Raw genomic sequence first — 24,824 nt, 5'->3', positions numbered from 1 at the left:
TTTATAATTATAGTAAGAATTCTTTAAAGTATAAAATAAGCTCAATAGTAGTCAAATTAAAAGTGACCTAATAGTTTCCACTATTTCCTCTAATTTCATCTGGCAAGTCATTACAGAAATTTCTTTGCAGAATTGTGATGCGCTAGTAAACATTTCTATTTTTCTTTCATTAGTGGGAATCATAAAGAAAAAATTTTATTTATATTGACAGTTAAAGATCAATTTTTACAAAGGTTATTCTTCTTCCCTACTCAAGGACCATAGACCGAGAGGTGGTCGGGATCACTTCAAGTGCGTGGTTGGCACTGGGGATTAAGCTTAGGGTATGTTCACGTTGCCTTCTGCACTTTCTAAGCCACTGAACCATCTTCTAGGCCCTTTGTTGCTGGGGAATCCCTAACAGCAGGGCCATCAGAACTGCCATGGTGCTGGCAGGGCACTGGAGTTGGAAATCTCAATCTCTGCTTGTTGGGGAAGTATCTTAAGACCTTGAGCCATCTTCCAGGCCCCTTAAAAGTACTTTCTAAGAATTCATTAGGCAGAATACTCTAAAACTTTCTTTCATTCCCCATTAGTTAATTCACTAAAAGATGCATTCAGGATTGAACCAAAAGATAAAAATCCCTCTAAAAGCAACTTTGTGTTATCGGGAGCACAATCAGAAGCAGCAGCAAGTACATGGGAAACATACATTTTTCAATTTATACTTCCTCATAGTTCTTTTGGAGATCCTCTGAAACTGTTTCGAAGACTGAAGAATTTCATCCCCTAGACACTCACACTGTTGAAGCTCAGCATGTCTTTGGGCCAGTAATTTCATGGACTTGTCAGCCACTGTTTCTATGAGATCATCTACCTATAACAGATAAAAAGAAATGAAGCCATGTATTGAAAAGCATTGTCGAAAACAAAAGTGATGGCTGTTAGTTGAGAGCCTGAACTGTTACTTCAGGAATTGGTAGACATTTTGCAAGTCCCAGAGTATTATTCTAATTCAAATCATAGCAAACAGAGCTTGAAAACATACATTTACCACCTAGTGGTAAAGACGATCTCATTTATCCTTAAAAGGACCCTGTGTGCTTGCCTTCATTTTAATTGAATCCACTTAATATTTATTAGGCGCACAGCATTATCCTAGGTGCCCTTCGCAATTCTTTATCTACTCAGAATGCCCCCCACTAATGCTATTTCGTAATGCTAATCATTAATTTTGCCCCACGTCCGTGTTGTCTAGCAGCCATGCATCCAGTTTAGCCTAACCTTTTGCTTCTGAAACACAAAAGTAAAAACCTTTGTCCAGTACCTGCATTTGAAGCTTTCCTACTGTCAAATCAGATTTTTGGAGGATCTTTTCCATGTTACGTTTCTTTTTTTTAAGTGCTGAAAAGTGTGGCCTCTTTTTCGATGCATATGGAACCTAGCATAAGGACAAAAACATCCAATTAGAAAAAAAAAAACATTTTTTCTGTGATAGGGCATCAATAACAGTTCTCACCCTAGGGACGTTTTCTTATAAACTGAACGTTTGCCACCTCACAACAGTCGACTGGAAAGCATATTCACATTATTCTCTACACTGCATGTATTCCTTTGTGCCCAGAACACTCTTTGAAGAGATCTACAGGGTGCAGAGAAATGAGACTGTCTCGTTCAGGGGCGGGGGAGGAGTGGGGGAACCATTAAAAAAGAGAAAAAGCAGGTCATTTTTAAGGGAAGAAATTGCTTCTGGGCTGCTAAGTACAGTGAGAGTAGAGCTGCTGTGGACGAGTGCCCCAGAAATCTCATTACCAGCTTTCCTTATTTTCATGGTAGGCATGTTTCTAAACAAACAAACAAAAAAAATGAAGTCTCTGGGTTCTTTTCACCCAGTGCTCAGTGATTTTCCTTGTCATCCCTGGATTGCTAGGTCTAAGTGCCTATTCTAATAGTGTTGCTATTGGAAATCACTGCTAGGTCATGGCTCCTGGCTAATGTGTCTTTAAGGCTTACTGGGCTCACTCTTCCTTTCCCTTGTGCTCAGGGATTAGCGTGAGGACTATTGTAGGAGCTGCACAAAATAAGGATCCCCAGGCACATCTCCATGGAACTTCCAGCTTGCCTAGAAAGCACTTACTGAATCTCCCCCCAAATCCATCTGAAGTTAGACTTACCTCTCAAACCCAAGGTTTGTTTTTAATCCTACTAAGCAATTGCCAAACTTGATAATTACTACGTGATTTCTGTGGTTGTTGAACAACAATTACAAAGTCAGATGGGTAAGGGCCAGGCCGGCTGTGTGAAAAAGGAATGAATGGTTGCCGTGGAGTATGTGTGGAGGGAAGGGATATGTTTCCTAAAAGAAGACATCCTCTGCTGTTTTGCTGTGGCCCTGGACCTTACAGCCTTAGTGTTTCCAAATTTTATCCTTTTTTTTTTTCCTGAAGAAAACTGAAAATTCTCATTTTTTATTTGAAAGACTTTTTATTCTTGGCTTTTGGGCTACACCTGGCTGTGCTCAGCGCTTTTTCCCTGTTAACTGAAGTTGTGAATCAATCCTAGTGGGGCTCGGGGAACCATATGGGGTGCTGGGGCTTGAACCTGGTCAGCCACATGCAAGGCTTATGATAAATGAAATTTTATAGGGGCCACACCCAACAATACGCAGGATCTGGGAGCCACTCCCAGTGGTTTGAGTGGTACGGTGCTTGGACCTAGTTCCACAGCGCTCCAGATTCAGATACTAGGGGTTACCAGGATTGCAGCGAGCAGTGCTGGGAGGAGGCACACAGTGCCATGCATTGAACTCTGGGTCTATCGCATATGAGACGTGTTCTTAGCACTTTGAGCTGTATCCCCAGCCCTGATGAACTAAAATTATTTATTCATTTATTTTTACGTTTGGACCACACCCCGCTGTGCTCATGGCTTGCTTCTGGCTCTGTGATCAGGGATCACTCCTAGAGGTGCTCGGGGACCAAAGGGGAAGCCGAAGATCAAACCCCGGTCAGCCATATGCAAGGCAAACACCCTGTCTGTTCTACTATCACACCGGCCCCTGGCCTTATTTTACATCTACTCTATTTAAGTTCCACAAAACATGTACATTGGCTACCTTCATAGTCCCCTAACTAGAAATTTCCAAGCACAATAGGAATATAATGAACGTAGCATAGAAGAGGCAAAACCTAAAATATTGGCACCTTCTGACATTGATTTCTGGAGCAGTGCTGTTCAGTATAGCTTTGTGGAAACTGTGGTGTCACGTGGGAGTTTTTTTTTTTCTTTTTTTAATGTTTTTGTTTTGGGAGCCACACCTGGTGGTGCTCAGAGCTTTCCCTTGCTCTGCACTCGGGGATCACTCCTGGCAGGCTTGGCAGCACTCCAGTGTGCTGGAGATGGGACCCAGGCCAGCTGTGGGCAAGGGGAGTACTCTACCAACTATACTATCTCTCCAGCCCTCTGACATGTGGATTTTGAGTTCCCAAAAGGCAGATAGTACAGCAGAGGACTCAATTTAATTTTAATCACCTCAAATAGTTACACGTGGTTATTGGCTATCATGATGGACAATAAAATTAGTATCTTGGTTAAGTCATTTAGAGAAATGAGTCTAGAGTTAGGTGTTCCTGTGTTTGAAGCCTAGCTCTGTCACTCGTCTGGACAGATGACTTAACCTCTCAGTGCCATCCCTGAAATAAGGATAGCGTCGCCACCTACCTCCTTGGGCTATTGTAAGGATTAGCTGGGTTGAGATTTATAGAACACGTACAGGGCCTACAATAGAGCCAGCTTTAGGTAAATGCTTGATAAAGTTAAAATAACGATAGCTTTTTTTTTTAATGTGTGGGCAAGTTAGCCTCATATTTAATGATTACAGATCAGTACAACCTTTGATTTGGAGAGCCCTAGGTCATTTTATGCTGTTCTGTCTATATGATATAGGTGCCTTTGTATTTATGCAGTATTAACATACATGTGTATGACATTAACTATGTTTTAATTTAGACTAAGATGAAATGAAAATGTTAATTCCTCTGCCACAGTGGCCATGATTTAAAGTCTCAAAGCAATTCATAGCTGTTGTATCAGGCGACATATATGCTAGGACCTTCACAGAGGGTGGTGCTGCTGGTCAAGTGAATTCTCCATAAAGCTGGCCTCAAGACCAGATATACCAACTTGATCATTGAACAGTGGACTCCATGGCATGAAACACGGCTGCCCAGATTGTACTAATAACCAATCGTAGCTAGAAGTAATTGAGCAGATTGCAGTGCTAAGTGAATTGCAGCAGTAACGTGTTCAGATTTAGAAACTGAACAATTTGAGCTCAGATACAGAGGGCTGGAGCGATAGCACAGCGGTAGGGCGTTCGCCTTGCACGCAGCCAACATGGCCGACCCGAGTTCGATGCCTCCACCCCTCTCGGAGAGCCCGGCAAGCTACCGAGAGTATTCGATATGCCAGACACAGTAACAACAAAGTCTCCAATGGAGACATTACTGGGCCCGCTCGAGCAAATCGGCGATCAACGGGAGGGCCTTTACCTTTACCTTTTACAGAGAAATCAAATCTGGAAAACCTACTTTTTATGCCTGAAGTTCTCAGAAGACACTCTGCAGATTTTATGGTATTAATGTGAGGAACTTGTGGTAGGAGGGAAGGTATTCCTAACATCCCTGAACGCAGACTTCTGTGTACATCTTTGAGAGCAGGTTTACCTTTTGCAGTCCCGAAGGCAAGGATGTCACAGACAGCCGCCTTGTGGTTCTCCTGGCTTGGAGAAGTGTATTTCCTTGGGTTATTGCCTCTGTCTCTGCTTCTACGACATCAAGTTGTATAGTCGCTTAGAAAGAAAGGGAGAAAGGGAGGGGGGAGAACCTATCAGAACATGATGATAAACATACTTTAGTAGAAAGCACTCCCAAAAGACTGCATCTTCTGCTCCCTCTAGAGCTGTTCCCCTGGACATTGGACACACAAGAGGGATTAACTTTCCCAAATCACACTGCGAATTCCTCACACATTCTGTGAGTATGACCTCAGAGACCTGTGCCAAATGACCTCCCTTTCTTTGATATTTCACTTCTGTCCTCCATGGCTTCTCCTCTTGACTATCAGGCAATCAAAAGTGTATCTAATTTTTAAGATAGTCCTTTGAATATTTGTTGTTGATGGAAAGAAAGTTTCAATCTAGTCTCAAGTCATGACTCCTTGCCTATTCATTCATAAGCCATCTTACACTTTTTCAAATATTCTCAAACTCTTGGGGTACCTGGATTCAATCATTTCCTTTTTTTTTTTAAATTCAGTTCTTAATGTAATGACCTTACTTTTTTTTTTTTTTTTTGCTTTTTGGGTCACACCTGGCTATGCACAGGTTACTCCTGATTCTGCTCTCAGGAATCACCCCTGGCGGTGCTTCCTGAGTGGGACCATACAGGATGCTGGGAATCGAACCCGGGTCGGCCGCATGTAAGGCAAATGCCCTACCCACTATGCTATTGCTCCAGCTCCATGACCTCACTTATAAACTAAACTTGAAAATTCTGCGATGAATCAAAAAACAGTATCACAGATAGAAACTAAAATCAATACAACAGAAAACAAAACCATGTTATTGGTGGCTGAAAGTACTAAACTTCCCTTTCAGTTAAAATTTTTGAAAGCGAAGAAAATGAGGCTTTTTCTTTGATATAGAGGAATTACGGGGCTCTGGGGAAATGGTGTTCGCAATTCTCTTGTTTCAGCATTTCCACGCTGTCTACACAATCATTTTGTATCGCAGGTCAGTGAAAGGGAAAGTGAACAGGACAGACAGGACAGAGATGGCGGGGGGGGGGGGGGGGGGCGGGGGGCTCCAACCAAAGATTTGTTCTTTACCACTCTCCACTATTAGCTTTTATGAAAATCTCATAACTTCTCCTGACCTTCACTGTCATGCTAACCCAAGCTAATATCATCCCTCGCCTGAATAAATGCAGGAACCTATTCAGTTTATCCACTACACATGCATCTGCTCTTGTCTTTCTCCAAGCTAGTCTCAGCTGGAACTCTTTTATTTTTGAATCAAGGTTTGTGTGTGTGTTTTAGGCAACCCCTTGCTGTGTTGTGGGCTAACTCCTGACCTGAGCCCAGGGGTGACTACTGGTGGAGCTCAGGGGTCCATATGGGGTGGCAGGAGTCCAACTGATTTAGTTGTTTGCAAGGCAAGCAACCCGGGTCTCATAAAATTGTAAAGCAGATGGGAAATGACACAGGGATGTGGATGGGAGTTCATGGGCACAATGGTGGGGTAAGGTAAGACCATAGATGCCAACACCACTGTAATCACTTGCGTTACCTTAAGTATGATTTTTTTTAAATGAAGGAAGATGTAGGAGGAAAGGAACCAAAAAAACAAAAAAGTTGCTAGTCAGAGGCCTAAGTGATGGGACTCACTAGCTTTGCCTTGCACAGCATGGACCAGGTTTGATCCCCAACACCCCATATGGTCTCCTGAGCCCCACCAGGAGTGATCTCTGAGCAAAGAGCCCGAAGTAAGCCCTAAACACCACTGGGCGCAGGCCTTTGAAAAAGCAAACAAGCAAACGAACAAAATAGTTGCTACTCAGATTGTATAAACCTGCAGTTTGAACGTTATTCAATGGTTTCTTATCACTTATAGAAGGAAGTTTAAAATTCTTTAAAAAAAAAAACAAACAAACAAACCAGGGTTGCTCCCTACAGAGTCTAGCACACATTAGTCATGCATTCTTAAAAATAATTGTTTCAATTTGGGACCACACCCAGTGATGTTCAAGCTTACTCCTGACTCTGCACTCAGAAATTACTCCTGGCAGTACCTGGGGAACCATCTGGGATACCTGGGAATTGAACCTGTTTCAGCCGTGTGTAAGGCAACCACCCTACCCACAATACTGTCATTGCAGCCTCCAAATTTAAAAAAAAAAAAAAAAAAAAAAGGTTGGGGCTGGAGGGATAGCACAGCGGGCAGGGCGTTGGCCTCAAAAAGAAAAAAATAAAAGTGGACTATATCTGATGATGCTACTTCTAGTTTTGTGTTCAGTTATTGGAGTTTCTTCTTAGTGGTACACGGAGAATCATGTAGTGCTGGGGAGTGAACCAGGGCCTCTAGCATGAAAACCTTCTGAGCTATTTCTCCCAGCCGAAGTTCAAAATTCTTACTGGGCCTTACAACACCCTTACCACCTGTTCACCAACCTTTCTCTACTTCAACGCCCCGGATTACTTCTAGTATTAATTATGCCTAGTGTTATCCTTCCCACTCTTTTGCTCCTGTTGCTCTTCAGATATCAAATGAATTGTCTGTTTTTATTCTCAGAGAACTTTCCTAGGATTCCCCCCCCCCCCCTAAAGTTAGAGCCCTTGTGGTATATTCCCACAGTGCCCTGTGACTAAATGTAATTTTCTGCATACCATTGCAATAGACTAATTAGACTGTAACTCCATGGGTACGAGGCTTGTTCTCTTTGGTACTCCATATCTAATATTGTGGCTGACATCTAATAGGGTGCCAGGAATTGAACATAGGTTAACAATACTTGTTTTAATATGTCAAGTGATCAATACGGAAGAGCACCCATCACTGAGTCACAGTTGAAACAGGATTATGCTGTTTGAGCTGTAGTCTGAAGGACGGGCACAGTTGCCTGGAAAATACTAGCAGAGAAATTTGTTATTCCAACTAAAAATGTATTTATATATTAACCCACAGATTGGGAGGAATTTGGTTCTGTATCCTGCTGATCTCTGCAAGGCTAGCCTGATGAGCATAGAAGACTGTCCTTTCAGTTATTTTCAACAGAAATAGGTCAAGTCATGCCAGGTAATTGCTAGATGCTAGGATGTTTGAAATAGTCACTGCTTTTTAAATTTTTTTCTTTTTCCATAATAGACTTTTTGTTAGAAAGGGCAACCGTTCGTTTAGAAACCCTCAGTTTTGTTAGTTTTCTTTTTTCTTTTCTGAAAAAACCTCACTAGCTTTGCAACCCTATCATGGTGAGAAATAGGTGATTATGTGTGTATTCCTTATCTATTCATAAGACCTGTACATGTTTGGGCTTTTTTTTTTTGCACTGTAAAAGGCGATTAAAGAGATCATTTAAGGCAGTGAGATTATTCGGTATGATAGTATAATGGTTACTACATGATATGATGAGCTGTAAAGGGGAAAGAACAAATCTGGATGAGAGCTATGGACTTTATTTTAATTTTTTGTCTTGGATCCACATCCAGTGGTGCTCAGAGCTTACTCCTTGCTCTGTGCTCAGGGGACCAGATAGGGTGCCAGCAATTGAACATAGGTTGACGGCTACATGTTAGGTGCTCTGGCCTTTAAACTATGTACTTTAATAACAGTATACTGATATTAACTTATAAACTGTAACAAATCTACCACATTAAGGCAGACCTTGGAGTTATTGTGGCTCAACCACTGTGATGTGACTAACACAAATCTTTGGTTTTCCACTGCATAAAGTCACATTATATCATACTATATAATGGGGCTGGAGCGATAGCACAGCGGTAGGGCGTTTGCCTTGCACGCAGCCAACATGGCCAACCCGAGTTCAATTCCTCCGCCCCTCTCGGAGAGCCCGGCAAGCTACCGAGAGTATCTCGCCCTCACGGCAGAGCCTGGCAAGCTCCCCGTGACGTATTCGATATGCCAGACACAGTAACAACAAAGTCTCCAATGGAGACGTTACTGGGCCCGCTCGAGCAAATCGATGATCAACGGGAGGGCCTTTACCTTTACCTTATACTGTCCCCAATAGCGCTGCATCCCCGAAAGATGGAAACACTAAGTAAAATGTGAGCACATGCCATTAGAAAAATGACACAAATAGATTTGGTTGGCACTTGGTAGCCACAAAATTTCCATTTTTTAAAAAAATAAAGTTTAAAAAAGCAAACCTGTTAACACTAAAACAAAATTAAAGGGACAATATCTGCTGAAAGATGTTAATAGTAAGGGAATGTGAGCATAAGGTAAGGATATGAAATGCATGGGTGTTCTGCTCAATTTTCCCAGCAAACCTAACAGTACACTAAAAAACAAGGGGCTTGTTAATTTTTCAAGCTATAAAGAAAAATAACTCAAATATTTGTAATATTGTTAACTATAACTATAACTCATAGGACCACTTCCAAAAAGTTACAAAAAAAAGATTTAAAACTAATAATTCGAACACAGATTCTTTCCAAAGTCAATTGGAAATAGACACAATAAAATAAGATGTCCTTTATAACTTAGCACTAATAAAATTGGGGCAAGGGGGCTTGTGCCCTACTTGGTAGAACTCAGGAGCTATTCCTGTCTCGGTGATCAGGAGTGACCTCTGGCACTTCTCAGGGGACCAGTTGCACTTCTAGATTCAAATAGGGGTTGGCCAATGTATGCATACTATTGAAATTAAAATGTAGGCATACTATTTAAATAAAAAGTATATTTATAAAAAGTATATTTATATTTATTTAAGTTAATATTCCAATGTATGTATACTACTTAAATAAAAAGGGACTTGAGACTGATTACACTGGACTAGACGGGGTTTTAATTGAAAGACAAATTCCCATATGTGCACATACAAATCACCTGGGGGTCTTTCTGAAATGTAGATTCTGACTCACTAAACCTGAATGGGACCTGGGAGTCTGCATTTCAGACAAGCTCCCCCAAAAGTCCTACATTGGACAGCAAGATCATTTGTTTTAATCTTACTATTTCACTTGAATTCAGCACTGAATAAAAAAAATGCCTCTGATTACCATTCTGAGAGTGTTTTCTTATTTTGGGTTTGGTAAATAACTTGGGAGATGGAAGCTCTTTGACAATTCTAGGAAGAAGGTTCTGTGAATCTGAAAGGACAGGTTCCTTGTGCTTCAAACTGTCTCCATTGGTATTTGCAGATTTACTTCTATGTTTGCAGGCCAGCACCTTCCGCCAAACGGTCTTCACTTTCTTCATCAAGTTTTTTTTCTCATTTTGTTGGCTTTCATGGAATTCCATGTCACTATCATTAGACAATTCATCTTTGGGAAATAGTATATTTTTATTTGCCAAATTGGTAGATACAGCTCTATGCCACCTACACAAAATAAAAATAATTTGTGTTAGGAAAATGAAAAGTAAGAAAATAATAACTTGAATCATCAATTTTGAAACAGCAAGTAGAAAAAAATGATGCAATTTTGAAATGGAAAACTGAAGATAAAAAATCAAATAACAGCAAAATAAATCCAAAGTCACTATTTGTCACTGAACTCTGGAGAGTTTAATGACAAAATACCCTGGCCAAGACTCATTTAATCCTCATAGCCCCATGATAAATTATATTGTTTTTATTTTACTAATAGGTGTAATATATTGTTTTAGTTTTACTAAAAATAAAATAGACTACATTGCTTTTACTAAACACTGTTTAGGAACTAAACACTGATAGCAAATATTGTTTAGGGCTGGAGCGATAGCACAGCGGTAGTGCGTTTGCCTTGCACGCAGCCAACATGGCCGACCCGAGTTCGATTCCTCCGCCCCTCTCGGAGAGCCCAGCAATCTACCGAGAGTATCTCGCCTGCACAGCAAAGCCTGGCAAGCTACCCTCGATGTATTCGATATGCCAAACACAGTAACAACAAAGTCTCCAATGGAGACGTTACTGGGCCCGCTCGAGCAAATCGATGAACAACGGGAGGACTTTCACTTACTTTACTTTAAACAGGTGTAGAGAAGATAAAGTGATTGACCAAAGACATAATTCAGATCATAATGCAGGCATAAATCTGTTAGAATAGTACTTCATATTGGCAAATTAACCATCTTGTTTCAATTTTTCAAGCAGGTCCAAGTAATTTCAGGTAGTTTTTGCTAGATTTGGTAGTTCCAAGGCTATGGTAATGAGAAATGAAAACCTACTTGGGTAATCAACAAGAAATGCTCTTTTGAGGGTAGTGGGGATTGGGGCATACCCTGAAGAGCTCATGGCTCTATGCCCAGGGATAACTCCTGGCAGTGCTGGCATGGGATGGGGGTGGGAGATATGTAGTGCCAGGGGTCAAACTGCATGCAAATCAGAGGCCTTGACCCCTGTACTATCTTGTCAGCACAGGAATATTGTTTTATTTTGTTGTTGTTGTTGTTTTTGCTTTTTGCATGAGATCCTGTGATGCTCAGGAGTTAATCTGACTCTGCACTCAGGAATCACTCCTGGCAGTGTTTGGGGTACCATATGGGATGTCAGGGATTGAACCAGGGTCAGCAGCATTCAAGGAAGCAAACACCATACTACGTGGTACTATGTAGTACTATGTAAGTACTATGGAGTACTATCACTCCAGCCCCAGGAATATTGTCTTACAGGTCTCATTTACACAGAGCACTCATTTAGCCTCAACAATCTGAAACATTATTTCCAAAGTTACCATTTTCACCATTTTTAGTAATAAAAAGATTACATTTCTTAAAATCTTTCTAAGAACTAATCTCTCAGTATCTATATTGCAAACCATGATGCCCAAAAGTAGAGAGAGAGAGTGAGGAATATTGTCTGCCATGGAGGCAGTGGGAGGTTGGAAAAGGGGAGGTATACTAGGGATGTTGGTGGTGGGAATGTGCACTGGTGGAGGAATGGGTGTTTGATCATTGTGTGATTGTAACTCGAACATGAAAGTTTATCTCACTGTGATTCAATAAAAATAATTTTTTTAAAAAAGAACTAATCCCTCTAAGTTCTTTAATGTGCACTATCTAATTTAACCATTAAACTGTCATTTCCAATTTACAAGGAAGGAAATCAAAGCTTGGAAAGATTAACTAATTTATGGCCAGGTTGATCTAATCCCAAGGATTACGTTGGTAATCTCTAGAGTGAACATCACATATGCCAGCATCTCTCAACCAGAGCCCATATGACTCCCAAGATACTTGAAGGGGGCTACAGGTGAAAAGGCAATAAACAGAGTTTACTATATGAGAATAAGGGTCCAACTGATAGGACAGAAGGACCGTAGAAAGGAAATAATGTTGAAGGGAGCTTTGGTTGGAAACATTGAAAAACACTAACCCCTGGTGACCATGAGCTTCTACAAGCATGGCTCTAGAGTGCGGGTACCAAGACTGTTTTCTGAACCACCACAGGGCCACCCTGGCTCCCAGGCAACCTCTGATTCTGAAGTCACACCCATAACCCATCCCCAGTGCCATTTTATAGCACACAGCAGCGAAGAAAAAAACTGGCTGGAGAGCTCCACGACTTCTGGAGAATTCTCCAGACCCCATCCAGAGCCGATATCACTGGGAGGACACAGATGGGGTAGGTGCTGTCTCCCCAACCTTCTCCAGATGGAATCCCGGTGACCATGATCTTCCACAATCATGGCTCTGGCATGTGGGTACCTGGACTATTTTCCAAACCGCACAGCTGTGTAAGTGGCCACGTGACATTTCCTGATATGCAAAGTGATCAATGGAAAGTAAATGATCTAGCATTTGTCCCTGAAAAACGGGCTTAAATGGTGATGGGAAAATCTGAGCAAAAGATAATGCCCAACCAAAATGTATCTGGACTGTGTATTTAACTATGGTGCTATGCCATCTTGGGAGGGGAAGGGTGTCTATCCCTCGGCCTGTTCCCCTCTGCAGTGGTGGCATAGTGCCCTTCATCTTTTAGAGTCTAATGAACAGCCAGGTATGAGACTGCATTGACGAGGCACATAGGGCTTCATGGGATGGGGGGTAGAATTGGCTCTGCTCCCTGCCATGACAATGCTCCGGGTTGCCACCCTCAAACACCTCCTTCGGCTCTGACTAACCATGAACCCAGAGGCACACATACCAATCTCGGAAGCCAGGGGCTTCTGGCAGTAATCCCTCTAGGTTTATTACTAAAATATCAGAAATCCAAATTCGCGTGGCCGCTATTGTGGCCACACGACATCATATGCTCTTCATAATCAGCAATAGAAAAAAAATTATCTAATGATGTCTTTGTGGCAGGTCTGAATGTTGGGGAAAATTCCAAATAACAATGTTAGGTCTTTTGTCGTAATATTGAATGCGATCAACAGAGAGAGAGAGAGAGAGAGAGAGAGAGAGAGAGAGAGAGAGAGAGAGAGAGAGAGAAAAGTGGAAATCTGCCACACAGGCAGGCAGTGGTGGTGGGGGCTATACTGGAGTTCTTGGTGGTGGAAAATGTGCACTCATGAAGGGACAGGTGTTTGATCATTGTATGACAGACTGAAAATTGAACTGAAAGGCTTTGTGACTGTTCTCAAGGTGATTCATTAAATAAAAAATAAATAAATAAATAAGAAAAACACTAACCCATACCATGTAATCACTGTTAAAATAATATTCTTTGTATTATTTCTTAAAGGGGCTGGAGTGATAGCACAGCGGGTAGGGCATTTGCCTTGCACACGACCAACCCTGGTTCAATTCCTCCGTCCCTCTTGGAGAGCCCGGCAAGCTACTGAGAGTATCCCACCTGTATGGCAAAGCCTGGCAAGCTACCATGACATATTCGATATGCCAAAAACAATAACAAGTCTCACAATGGAGACGTTACTGGTGCCCACTTGAGCAAATCAATGAACAACAGGAGGACGGTGCTAATAAAAATTATTTCTTAAAATTTAGCATTCTTATCTTTATTTGTTTGGGGTGGGGGAGTTGGGCTACATATATATCCAGCTTTGCTCAGGTCTTGCTCCTGACTTTGTGCTTAAGGATAAGCCCTGTGCTCCAGACAACAGTGCTGGAGATCAAACCAGCCTTGGCCACATGCAAGGCTAGTCTTACCTTCTGTATTCTCTCTCTAGTTAAAGATCCCTTTGAGTATTAATTTTAAGTCATTTTACTTTAGGCACCATGGTTTTCAATACTGTAAATGGTAGGGTTTCTTGCATGAATTATTCTAGCACCACAACCACCACCACAGTATCTGCTGCCCTGGACACCATGCCAGTGTCCCTACCCCATCTGTTTTCCCCCAGATCCCCCACGCATAAGTTTCTTCCTGATGACCAGTTCTCAGTTTCTATTGCCTTTGGGCATTTGTTACTCTCCTACTATACATTTTTATATCCCACATACTAAGGAGATCACTCTGTTCTGTCCCTCTCCTCTGACAAACTTTACTCAACGTGATTTTCTCCAAATCCATTCATGAAGCAGCAAATTGCATGATTTCATCTTTTCAATACGCAGGGGTTACTCCTGGATCTGCACTCAGGAATTACTCTTAGCAGCACTTGGGGGACCATATGGGATGCCAAGGATCAACCCCAGGTTGGCCGCATGCAAGGCAAATGCCCTACCCTCAGTACTATCTCTCTGGCCCCAATTTCATCTTTTTTTTTTTTTATCTCTGAGTCATATTCCATTGTACATATGTACCATAGTTTCTTTATCCATCGTCAGTTCTTGGGTATTTGGTTTGTTTCCAGATTTTGGCTATTGTGAATAGTGCCGCGAAAGTGCTACGAGTGGAATGTCTTTTCTGAATTTGGTTCTTGGGATAGACGCCAAGAAGTGTAATTGCTGGGTCACAGGGGAGTCATTTTCTAGGTTTTTTATTCAGAAGTGTCTGCCTTGTTTTCAGAAAAAGTGGAACCAGTTGATATTCCCAACTGATGAAAAGGGTTGAAGATCCCTTTTCCCCACATCCACTCCAATATTGATTGTTTCTGTTCTTTGTGAAATGCCAGTATCACTGGTGTAAGAAGATATCTTATTGCCGTTTTCATTTGCACTTCCCTGATGGTAGTAACGCTGAGCGTTTTTCACTGTCTCTTCCTGCCATTTGTATGTCTTCTTTGATGAAGTTTCTGTTCTCTTGTCCTCATTTTTTTTGATGCGATTGTTGTTTTAATTTTGTAAAGTTCTAATGCTTTATTTATTTTGGATCTTTAACCTGTTATCAGATAAGTGGTGGGTAAACATTCTCTCCCAGCGTCTTTTTAATTCTGGTCATTATTTGTTTTGTAGTGCAGAAGCCAACATGACCAAGTAGGATGTCTCCATGGGGTGCAAGGATGGTTTAATAAATGCAAGTCAATTAATGTATTACATTATATCTATGAGAGTAAAACTAAAAATCATTCGAGAATATCCATAGGTACAGAGAAAACACATGATAAGATCTAACATCATTCATGATAACACTCTCAATAAAATGGCTGTTGCAGAAACTTTCCCAGCATAGTTAAAACTATTTACCACAACCAAAAGCAAATATCGTACTTAATGGTGAAAAGCTGAAAGCCTTCCCTCTGAGATTAGGCACAGACAAGGTTGTTCACTCTCATCAAAGATATAAAAGGCATTCAGATTCGAAAGAAGTCAAACTCTCAATATTTGCATGTGACATGACACTGTGCTTAGAAAACCCTAAAGATGACAAAAATACAAAGAAATATCCTATAAATAATAGAACTATACAAGAAAATTGGCAAGCTACAAAATCAATGTGAAGAAATTCATGACTTTTCTGGGTACAAATGAAATCAAAGAGAAACTAAATTTTAAAAGGCCCATTCACAATTGTGCTTCAGAAAATAACGTACTTAGGAGTCAGTTTAACAAAAGAGGTAAAAGACTTATGCAAAGAAAACTTTATAAAATACTATCAAAGAAATGAGAGAACAAAAGCAAATGGAAAAAATCCCCATATTCCCTCTTCATGTATTGAAAGGGTTAATATTGTCAAAATGACAATCTTCCCCAAAGCATTAAACAGATTCAGTTCAGTCCCTATAAAATATTGTACATATTTTTATATTTTTTCATTTCATTTCATCATCCTGTCAATCGTCGATTGCCTCGAGCAGGCCCCAGTAACTTCTCTTTCATCCTAGCCCTGAGATTATATTCACGGCTCTTTAGGAGAATGAGACCCATCATTGTTACTGGTATTTGGCATATTTGGTACGCCACGGGGAGTTTGCCAGACTCTGCCCTGTGGGCAGGCTACATTCGATAGCCTGCAAGTTTGTCCAAAGTAGGAATGAGATAATAAGATGTCATAATAAAAAATTCTGATAAGAATTTTATATTATATGAATAATATATAAATGTACACACATACATACATATATACACTTGTATTTATATATAATATATATTATCATATTTAATCACTTCCCGTTAGTCGTCGATTTGCTCGAACGGGCGACAGTAACGTCTCCATTCGTCCCTGTCGCGTGCCAGTGTAGCTCAATGGCATCTGTTCGCTCTGGGAACATGAAGAGCCTCAAACCGATCATTCATGATCTTCACGAAGAAGTCTGACCATCTGGTAGGTGGGCGACCACGCGGTCTTTTGACATCCCATGGGATCCAGTCAGTAACAGCTCTAGTCCAGCGGTCATCTTTAAATCTCATTACGTGACCAGCCCATCTGATTTTTGACACCTTGGCAAACGAGACAGCGTCCCTGATTCTTGATCGTCGACGGAGGTCAGAACTCCGGATTCTTTCTCTCATTTGAGTGAAATGTGATATTCCAAGCATAGCTCTTTCTATTCTTCTTTGGGAGACCTGAATAGCGTTCTAATCTTGTTTGCGTAGGGCCCAGGTTTCTGAGGCATATGATAATGCAGGAAGAACAGTGGAATCAAAGAGATGTGCCCGGAGCCGGAGGTTCTTCGTCCTCTTAGCTATTTCTTCGACGTTCTTGAAGGCGTTCCAAGCCGCTCTCTTCCTCCTGCGCAGCTCGGGTGCCAGGTCATTTGTCATGTTGACCTCTCGACCTAGGTACACATAGCTGTTGCATTCGGAGATGGTCGTTCCATTGAGAGCGAATGGGGCGTCAGGAACAAGGCTGTTTCTCATAAATATTGTCTTCGTAAGATTCAGCTGTAGTCCTACCTTTCCACACTCACGGTCAAAGTCGGCCAGCATTTGTGCCGCTTGGCTGATGTTTGGTGTTATTAAAACAATGTCATCAGCAAAGCGGAGGTGGTGTAGTTGCCGACCATCTATCTTCACTCCCATTCCTTCCCATTCCAGTCGTCGCATGATATTCTTGAGGGTAGCACTGAAGAGTTTCGGTGAAATGGTATCACCCTGCCGCACCCCTCTCTTGACATCAACGATCACTTCTTTGTAGAATGGTGAGATCCTGGTAGTGAATCCGCAATACAGCTCACGGAGGATCCTGATGTATTGGGCTTGAATGCCCTGATTGGCTAGGGCTTCAATGACCGCTTCCGTCTCAACAGAATCAAAGGCCTTCTTTAAATCAATGAACGTTAAACAGAGCGGCATCTTGAACTCCCGAGAAACCTCAATGAGCTTGGTTATCGTGTGGATATGGTCGATGGTGCTGAATCCTTTGTGGAACCCTGCTTGCTCGCATGGTTGTCCTTCATCTAGTGTTCTGCCAATCCTATTTAGGATGACTCGAGTGAACAACTTGTAGATGACAGACAATAGGCAGATTGGGCGATAGTTGCCAATGTCATGGATGTCTCCCTTCTTGAACAGTAGTACGGTCCTGCTGGTTTTCCATTGGGACGGAACCTGCATTCAGACAGGTAGCGTGTGAAGAACCGAGCCAGTGTATTGATGAGTACTGACGGCAGGTTCTTCAGGTGTTCAGGTCTGACCTTGTCTGGGCCGGGTGCTGTTTGTTTCTTTACCAACAAAATGGCGTGTCGGATTTCAGAAGGGAGAACGTTGGGAACGACATATCCATCCTGTGGAATTTGTTATGTCGGCAAGTGGACATGGCTATCGAAGAGATTTGAGTAGAAGTCATGGATAATCTTCTCCATTGCCGTTCTGGAGGATGTGATGGATCCATCAGGACGTCGGAGGGCAGTCATCTTGTTCTTGTAGTTGGCGAAGGACAGGCGGGCGTTACGAATACTTTTCCCGGCTTCTGCTCTTCTCTCTTTGAGGTCTTCCTTGATCGCATCTCTGCACTGCCTTGCGAGCTCGGATGTTAGCTTGCGGTTGTCTGAGTCATGCGCCAAACCACATTGGCGAATAAGCTCAAGAGTTTTCGAAGACAGGCGTTTTTTGTGGCTATCTCTCTCTTGGCGTTCCTTGCACAATCATGGAGGTGCTGAACCAGTAGATCATATTCCTCGTCAATGTTGTCAACAATGGCATCTTCCCATGTTGCCGCAATAGTGCCAAAGAGCTCCCAGTTGGTGGTCGTTCTGGGAGTTCTCTTTTTAAACTTTGCAGCCCTTTCTCCCCGCTCTGTAAAGTAAAATTTTGCATGAAGGAGATGGTGGTCCGATCCCGTTCGGAATTTTGGGACAACAGCGACATCGGTCAGGCAAAACCGTCGATTGAATATGATGTGGTCTATTTCGTTTTGGAATCTCCACCGGGAGACTCCCATGTCCATCGTTTAGATTCTGCCTTCTGGAACTGTGAGTTACCATGGATGGTCTTGGTCGACATGATGAACTCAGACAGTCTCTCACCCTGTTCCTTCCATTCTAGGCCATGGGTCCCGATATGAAGTTCTTCAGCTGATCTTCTCGGTCCTATCTTGGCATTAAAATCACCCACAATGATCTTTTAGAAGGTGTGGACACTACCTCCACTACCCAGCCGCTGCGACACTCCAGGACGCTTTCCGGACCCGCGTGGCCGCTTTTAACTGAATACCCATCTTCCAGAATTGCCGTACCATATTTGATAGGGTTCAAATATGGTAACACCTACGAGGGCGATTAGAGGTCGCCCCAAAAGCCTCTATCCCTCTCGGAAAGACTGGCAAGCTGCCGAGAGTATTCCGCCCACACGGAAGAGCCTGGCAAGCTATCCGTTGTGTATTCGATATGCCAAAACCAGTAATTACAACTGGTCTCATTCACCTGACCCTGAAGGCTTCACCGACATGGCAGCACTGAGAAGGATGAGAAAGGAGAGGCCAATAAAATCTCAAGGCCGAACTAGGCTGCCACAATGAAGGAAGACAAAAATGATCGTCTGTACTTTCAATGCACGTAGGTAGCATCAGATGCATCCATCGAGGACCTGATGGTACAAGCGCCAACGATCAAGTACGACATCTGACGGAGACAAGAAGGCACGAATCTCACCATGCCGTTTTCGACACTGGAGAAGAATTGTTCCTCGGAACATGCGATAAAATAGGTGTCGGAGGCATCGGTGTCCTTGTCAACACAAACTTGGCCATGAGCATTGATTCATTCGAATGCCTAACAACCCGAATCGAACGTTTACATTTGAATAGATATGGCTCACTGCCAGCAGTTTCTATCTCGTTGTCTACACACCAACATCTCATTATGATGAAAGAGAAATCGAGAAGTTCTACATGGAGCTGGAGAAATTCTATAAAGAAAACCACACCTTCTACAAGAACATATATTATAGTATGTGCATATATATATATATATATATATATAGAGAGAGAGAGAGAGAGAGAGAGAGTTTTGGGGTCACACCTGGCAATGTTCAGGCCTTACTCCAGGCTCTGCACAGGGATCACTCCTGGTGGATTCAGGGGACCATATGTAGTGCTGGGGATCAAACCCAGGTCAGCTTCATTTAGTGCAAGCACTCCCATCTGCTATACTATCTATCTGCCTCCTCTCATGATATTTTTAAGAGACATAGAAATTTATTCAGAGTAATTAAAACCCCTCAAAGAGCTAAAGCAATCCTACAGAAAAAAAAAAAAAGATAAGAAGTTCCTCTTTTTCCCAACTTCAAATTATACTAGAAGTTCTAGTAATCAAAACAGTGTGATACTAGAATTAGGACAAACTTTAAGACCAATGTTATAGATTTGAAAGTCCAGAGAGGGCTCTTCAGGTATATGAACAGATAATCTTTGATAAAGGGGCCAAAAATTAAAGTGGAGTAAGGAAAACCTATTCAGCAAATGGTGGTAAGAAAACTAGTGGTGAAATGCAAAATAAGACAAAAAAAAAAAAAACCCAAAAAACGAGCCATGGACTTCTTTCAGCCCTGAGCAATGGTGGGCATGGTCCCAAAATAAAATAAAACAAAGTGACACCACATGCATATGACCCTTTAGGATTTACTTTTCATAGCACTGTAGCACAGTCCTCCTGTTGTTCATCGATTTTCTCGAGCGGGCACCAATAATGTCTCCATTGTGAGACTTGTTACTGTTTTTAGCATATCATATATGACACAGATAGCTTGCCAGGCTCTGCTGTGCGGGCAGGATACTCTGGGTAGCTTGCCGGGCTCTCCAAGAGGGACAGAGGAATCAAACCTGGGTCGGCCGCATGCAAGGCAAACACCCTACCTGCTGTGCTATGGCTCCAACTCTATTCAGCATAATTCTCTGGGGATTAATCTAGACTGTTGGATACACCAACAACGTGATCCTTGTTTTTAATTCATTTCCAAGATGTGATTGTATCACACAGTTTAAACATTCACTCAATGGAAGATATTTAGATTGTTTACAATTTGGGGCTAACATACATAAATCTGTCATAAACATTTGTCCATAGGTTTTTGTTTCATTTTGTTTTTCTACTTGTAGATTTTTTTAAATTTCTAAATTATATAACATTATATACCATATTCACGGCTGCTTCTACTGGAAGGGAGCATAAAAGGAGGTCCCCATAACCATGCCACCAGACTCCACACCAGGCTATTTTCACTCAGAAAGACCGGGAAAGGGGTGCTGGTGAAAGCCCTCCCCACCCCAAGGGACCCACCCTCGACAGCCGACCTCCACTACCCAATTGCTGCCACACTCCGGGCTGCTTTCCACATGCTGGAGCTGAGCCTCACACATGAGTGAACATATTCCTGGACCGCACAGCCGCAAAAGCATCATAAGACACATCATAAGACACTTCCCACCCATTGTCCATAATTACCACACCATATTTGATGGGGTTCAGATAGGGTTCAGATAGTAGGCAACAAATCATAGAGGGAAATATATATATGCCTCTCAGAGAGACTGGAAAACTACCAAGAGTATTCCGCCTGCACGGAAGAGCCTGGCAAGCTACCCATGGTGTATTTGATATGCCAAAAACAGTAAGGAAAGCAGGTCTCATTCCCCTGACCCTGAAAGGGCCTCCAATATGGCAGCATTGGGAAAGACGAATAACGAGAGGCTGCTAAAATTTCAGGGCTGGGACAAATGGAGACTTACTGGCACACACACAAGTAAATCTATGAACAACGGGATGACAGTGATACAGTGATACAGTGATATTCTTTTTTAAGTCTTTGTTTTTATTGAATGACCATGAACTTTAAGTTACAGAGATATTTGTGATCGTTTCAAGTGTACAATGCTTCAACACCAATCCCGTCACCAGTGTCTACTACCCTCCACCAATGTCCCCAGTTTCCCTTCTGCCCCCCCGTCTGCCTCTGTCGTTGGCACATTTCCCCTCCCACGTTGTCCTAGTGTTCCCTCCCCTAATATATCCCCCTCGCCCCTGCCCCACTTCCTACTGAAGACCTGCTCTTCATTTCTATTGCCATTGGGTATTTAATTTTCCCCTGTGAATTTTCTTGTTAGTTCATACATGAGAGAGATCATTCTCAGTCTCTTCCCCTCCCTCTGATTTCATTCAACATGTACTCTCCAGACCCATACATGTAGCAGCAAATTGCATGATTCATTTTTTCTTATGGTCAAGTAATCTTCCATTGTGTATATGTACCATAACTTCTTTATTCAGTTATCTGTTCTTTGACACTTGGGTTATTTTGTCTTTTTGCCACACTAGGCAGTGCTCAAGGTTACTCCTCACTCTCTGATCAGGGATAACTCCTCATAATGCTTGGGGGACCATATATGAGATACTGAGGATTGAATTAGGTCAACCTCATGCAAGGCCAACAACTTATCTGCCATACTCTCCCTCTGCCTCGTGTGCCCAGATGTTTAATAAGAATATAGGTCTTCATTTCTTGGGTGAAAGCTTATGTTTTATATTACTTTATATTATATCCTACGAAAACAGGATGAGAACGCTATTCGGGTCTCCTAAAGAGGAATCGAAAGAGCTATGCTTGGAATATCACGATTCACTCAAATGAGAGATAGAATCCGGAGTTCTGATCTTCGTCAACGCTCAAGAATTGGGGATGCTGTCTCATTTGCCAAGGCATCAAAAATCAGATGGGCTGGACACGTAATGAGGTTTACAGACAACCGCTGGACTAGAGCCATTACTGATTGGATTCCACGGGACATCAAAAGATCACGTGGACACCCACCTACAAGATGGTCAGACTTCTTCGTCAAGACCCTGAATGATCGGTTTGAGGCTCTGCATGTTCCTAGAACCAACAGATACCATTGGGCTACGCTAGCACGCAACAGGGATGAATGGAGACGTTACTGGCACCCGCTCAAGTAAATCGATGAATAACGGGGATTAAGTGATTAAGTGATTATATCCCATTCTATTCCATATTTGTGTTACATATATTTTAATATGGATTAGAATAAATTAATATGCATTAAAATGTTCAAGTACTACCTAAAATAGCTTGATATCTCTAGTAGGACACATAATATTACAGTATAACATATTCTAAACTGTACATTCAGCTTTTCTGTAATCACGATAGGAAATATTTTGTAAGAGACTAACCACCTACTTACACTTATAGTCACTTTCCTCAAAGATCATTAATGAGATAAGATTAATCTCCCATGAATCTTTCTGAGAACCTTTCATCAACCCCTACCATCATAAATACACTGACAAGCAGTTGGAACACAATCCAACTATGGAAACACGCCAGGAGACTGAGAAACTTTAAAGGCCATTTACGCAAGCTCTTAGGTAGAACGGACAGAGGTAAGGAAACTGAGTCTCAGAAATGAATCTACTATTTCCTTCCCCATTCCCAATCTAGTTCTAACGATTCACAATAGTTATTTATGAAGCATATGTAACTTCCACAATTTCTATTCAGAAAAAAAAAAACCCTCCGCTTCTTAAGTCGTTGAAAATCTTGGTAGTAAGTTACTTGATTAAATTGCTTTCCCTTCACCTCAATTTCATACTGGCACTTGAAATCTCTGCAATCTTAATTTTACTCATGGAAATTCAGAAGTTTGATGTTTCAGGTCTCATGAAAACACTTGACTTCAATGTCAAGTTGAAGCTAATGCTGATGAATCTGTTGAGAAGGAAGCTCAAAGACATTTGAGAATGAATCACCACCCCACACTTCCAATTTTAAATATATGTTTTGCGTTTTCATATTTCTATGATTGTTTCCATGGCAAAATGATCAGGTATGGCAGTTTTAACAATATAAGAAAGAACTTGCATATAGTATATATGGAATATGATTGTAGTATGTAGCCTGCCCACACGGCAGAGCCTGCCCACACGGCAGAGTCTGGCAAACTCCCTGTGTCGTACCCAATATGCCAAATACCAGTAACAATGATGGATCTCATTCTCCTAAAGAGCCTTGAATATAATCTCAGGGCTAGGATGAAGGAGACGTTACTGGGGCCTGCTCGAGGCAATCGATGAATAACAGGATGATTTGTGATTTGTGATTGTAATATGTATTTCAGCAGTAAAGATTACTGGCAAAAGGAACAGAAAGCGTTGACCAGAGACTTACCTGAAAGACTGTATTGTTGGATTTTCAAAATGATACTTGAAAGAAATGAACGATATATTAAATACTGAGACCAAATTAATATTAGTCAATATTAATTTATTTCAGTTTCATGCCATATTAAAATAAAAATTAAGAAATTTATTGAAAAGGAGAGATTTTCTCTATTACAATTAAGATTTTTTTCTGATCAGGGTGAGTGGGAGGGCCTTCGGTGGAGGGAGGTTGACACTGATGAAGGAATTAGAGCTGAAACATTTGCATTCCTGAACCCAATAGTGAATAACTTTGTAATTCATGGTGAATTGATAAAAAAAATTTAAACATAGACACAAAGATTTTTCTGAGCATGAAATGAGTCTTTAGTGGTTGCACTAGGCTTCCTGATCCAAAGAATAAATGCAGCCTCCCTGTCTAGCCTTCATTTCTAAATGCGCAATACTAATTTCATCCCAATGAGTATTGATTAATGCAAACTCCAAAGATTCTCATTCAATATAGAATAGGACAAATCCCAGTTACCTACCTTTCAATCCCCTTCCTTTTAAACGAACTGTTTTTCTTTCTTGGTTGCTGGAATCTTCCGTATTGGCCAACTTTTCTGTAAGTAACCCTGAAGGGTTCTGGTAGGCATAGCTGAGGGTGGTCCATTGCTGTCAACTTATAATAAAAGTTTCGGATTGGGTGGATGGTGGGCTTGTTTTAGCTTTTAAGTCCACTGAAAAATCATTCCGTCACTACTGAGGCAGTTTGAACTTACGGGCTGTTTAGGAAAAGCTTGCAGAAAAGATTTGGAACCTCTATTTTATTCCCTTCCAGGTGTGACAGACATCATTTGTGGGGCCCGGCCCTGTTTGCCATTTAACTGTGGGTGCCAATGATGCATTTGACGCAGTGGTGGGAAATTCCATGCCACCATGTGGAACACGTTTGCAGGTTACCAGGCAAGGCAAATGTAGGCTAGATTGCCTAACCACTGGCACAGTAAGAAAATAACCTTCCAACCAATAGATCACCACATTCGGACGTGCATGTTTGAATTCCAAAGAAGAAAAGAATTTATATAAATATCAGTGGTGCCCAATTTAAATTTTTTTTAAATTGAATAACCGTGAGACAAATACTTACAAAGTTGTTCATGATTGAGATTCAGTCTTACAAAGTTTCAACACCCGCCCCTTTCCCAAAGCTTATTTCCTACCATCAGTGTCCCCAGTTCCTCTTCACA

The 24,824-nt window shown here is 41.7% G+C and overlaps 1 protein-coding gene across 1 annotated transcript; it reads right to left on the bottom strand.

The window, feature by feature from the left end:
* Positions 1 to 614: 614 nt before the first annotated feature.
* Positions 615 to 24,247, bottom strand: CUNH3orf49 (chromosome unknown C3orf49 homolog). Its single transcript, XM_056128942.1, has 5 exons — positions 24,123 to 24,247; positions 9,778 to 10,097; positions 4,704 to 4,828; positions 1,307 to 1,420; positions 615 to 856 (listed from the first exon to the last, which is right to left on the bottom strand). The coding sequence occupies exons 1-5, from the start codon at positions 24,245 to 24,247 to the stop codon at positions 659 to 661; spliced, it is 882 nt and encodes a 293-aa protein (XP_055984917.1). The 3' UTR covers positions 615 to 658.
* Positions 24,248 to 24,824: the final 577 nt, after the last annotated feature.

This window comes from Sorex fumeus, unplaced genomic scaffold (genome assembly GCF_029834395.1).
Source record: "Sorex fumeus unplaced genomic scaffold, SorFum_2.1 ptg000072l, whole genome shotgun sequence".
Classification (NCBI taxonomy): domain Eukaryota; kingdom Metazoa; phylum Chordata; class Mammalia; order Eulipotyphla; family Soricidae; genus Sorex; species Sorex fumeus.
This window is presented reverse-complemented; position numbering and strand designations above follow the sequence as displayed.

Excerpts from the sequence above, each read along its gene's own strand:
- CUNH3orf49 (XM_056128942.1), bottom strand. The coding sequence starts at position 24,247 with ATGGACCACCCTCAGCTATGCCTACCAGAACCCTTCAGGGTTACTTAC. Across the intron at positions 10,098-24,122 it reads AAAAGGAAGGGGATTGAAAG|GTGGCATAGAGCTGTATCTA; the intron begins GTAGGTAACTGG and ends TATTTTGTGTAG. Across the intron at positions 4,829-9,777 it reads AAGAAAACACTCTCAGAATG|CGACTATACAACTTGATGTC; the intron begins GTAATCAGAGGC and ends TTTCTTTCTAAG.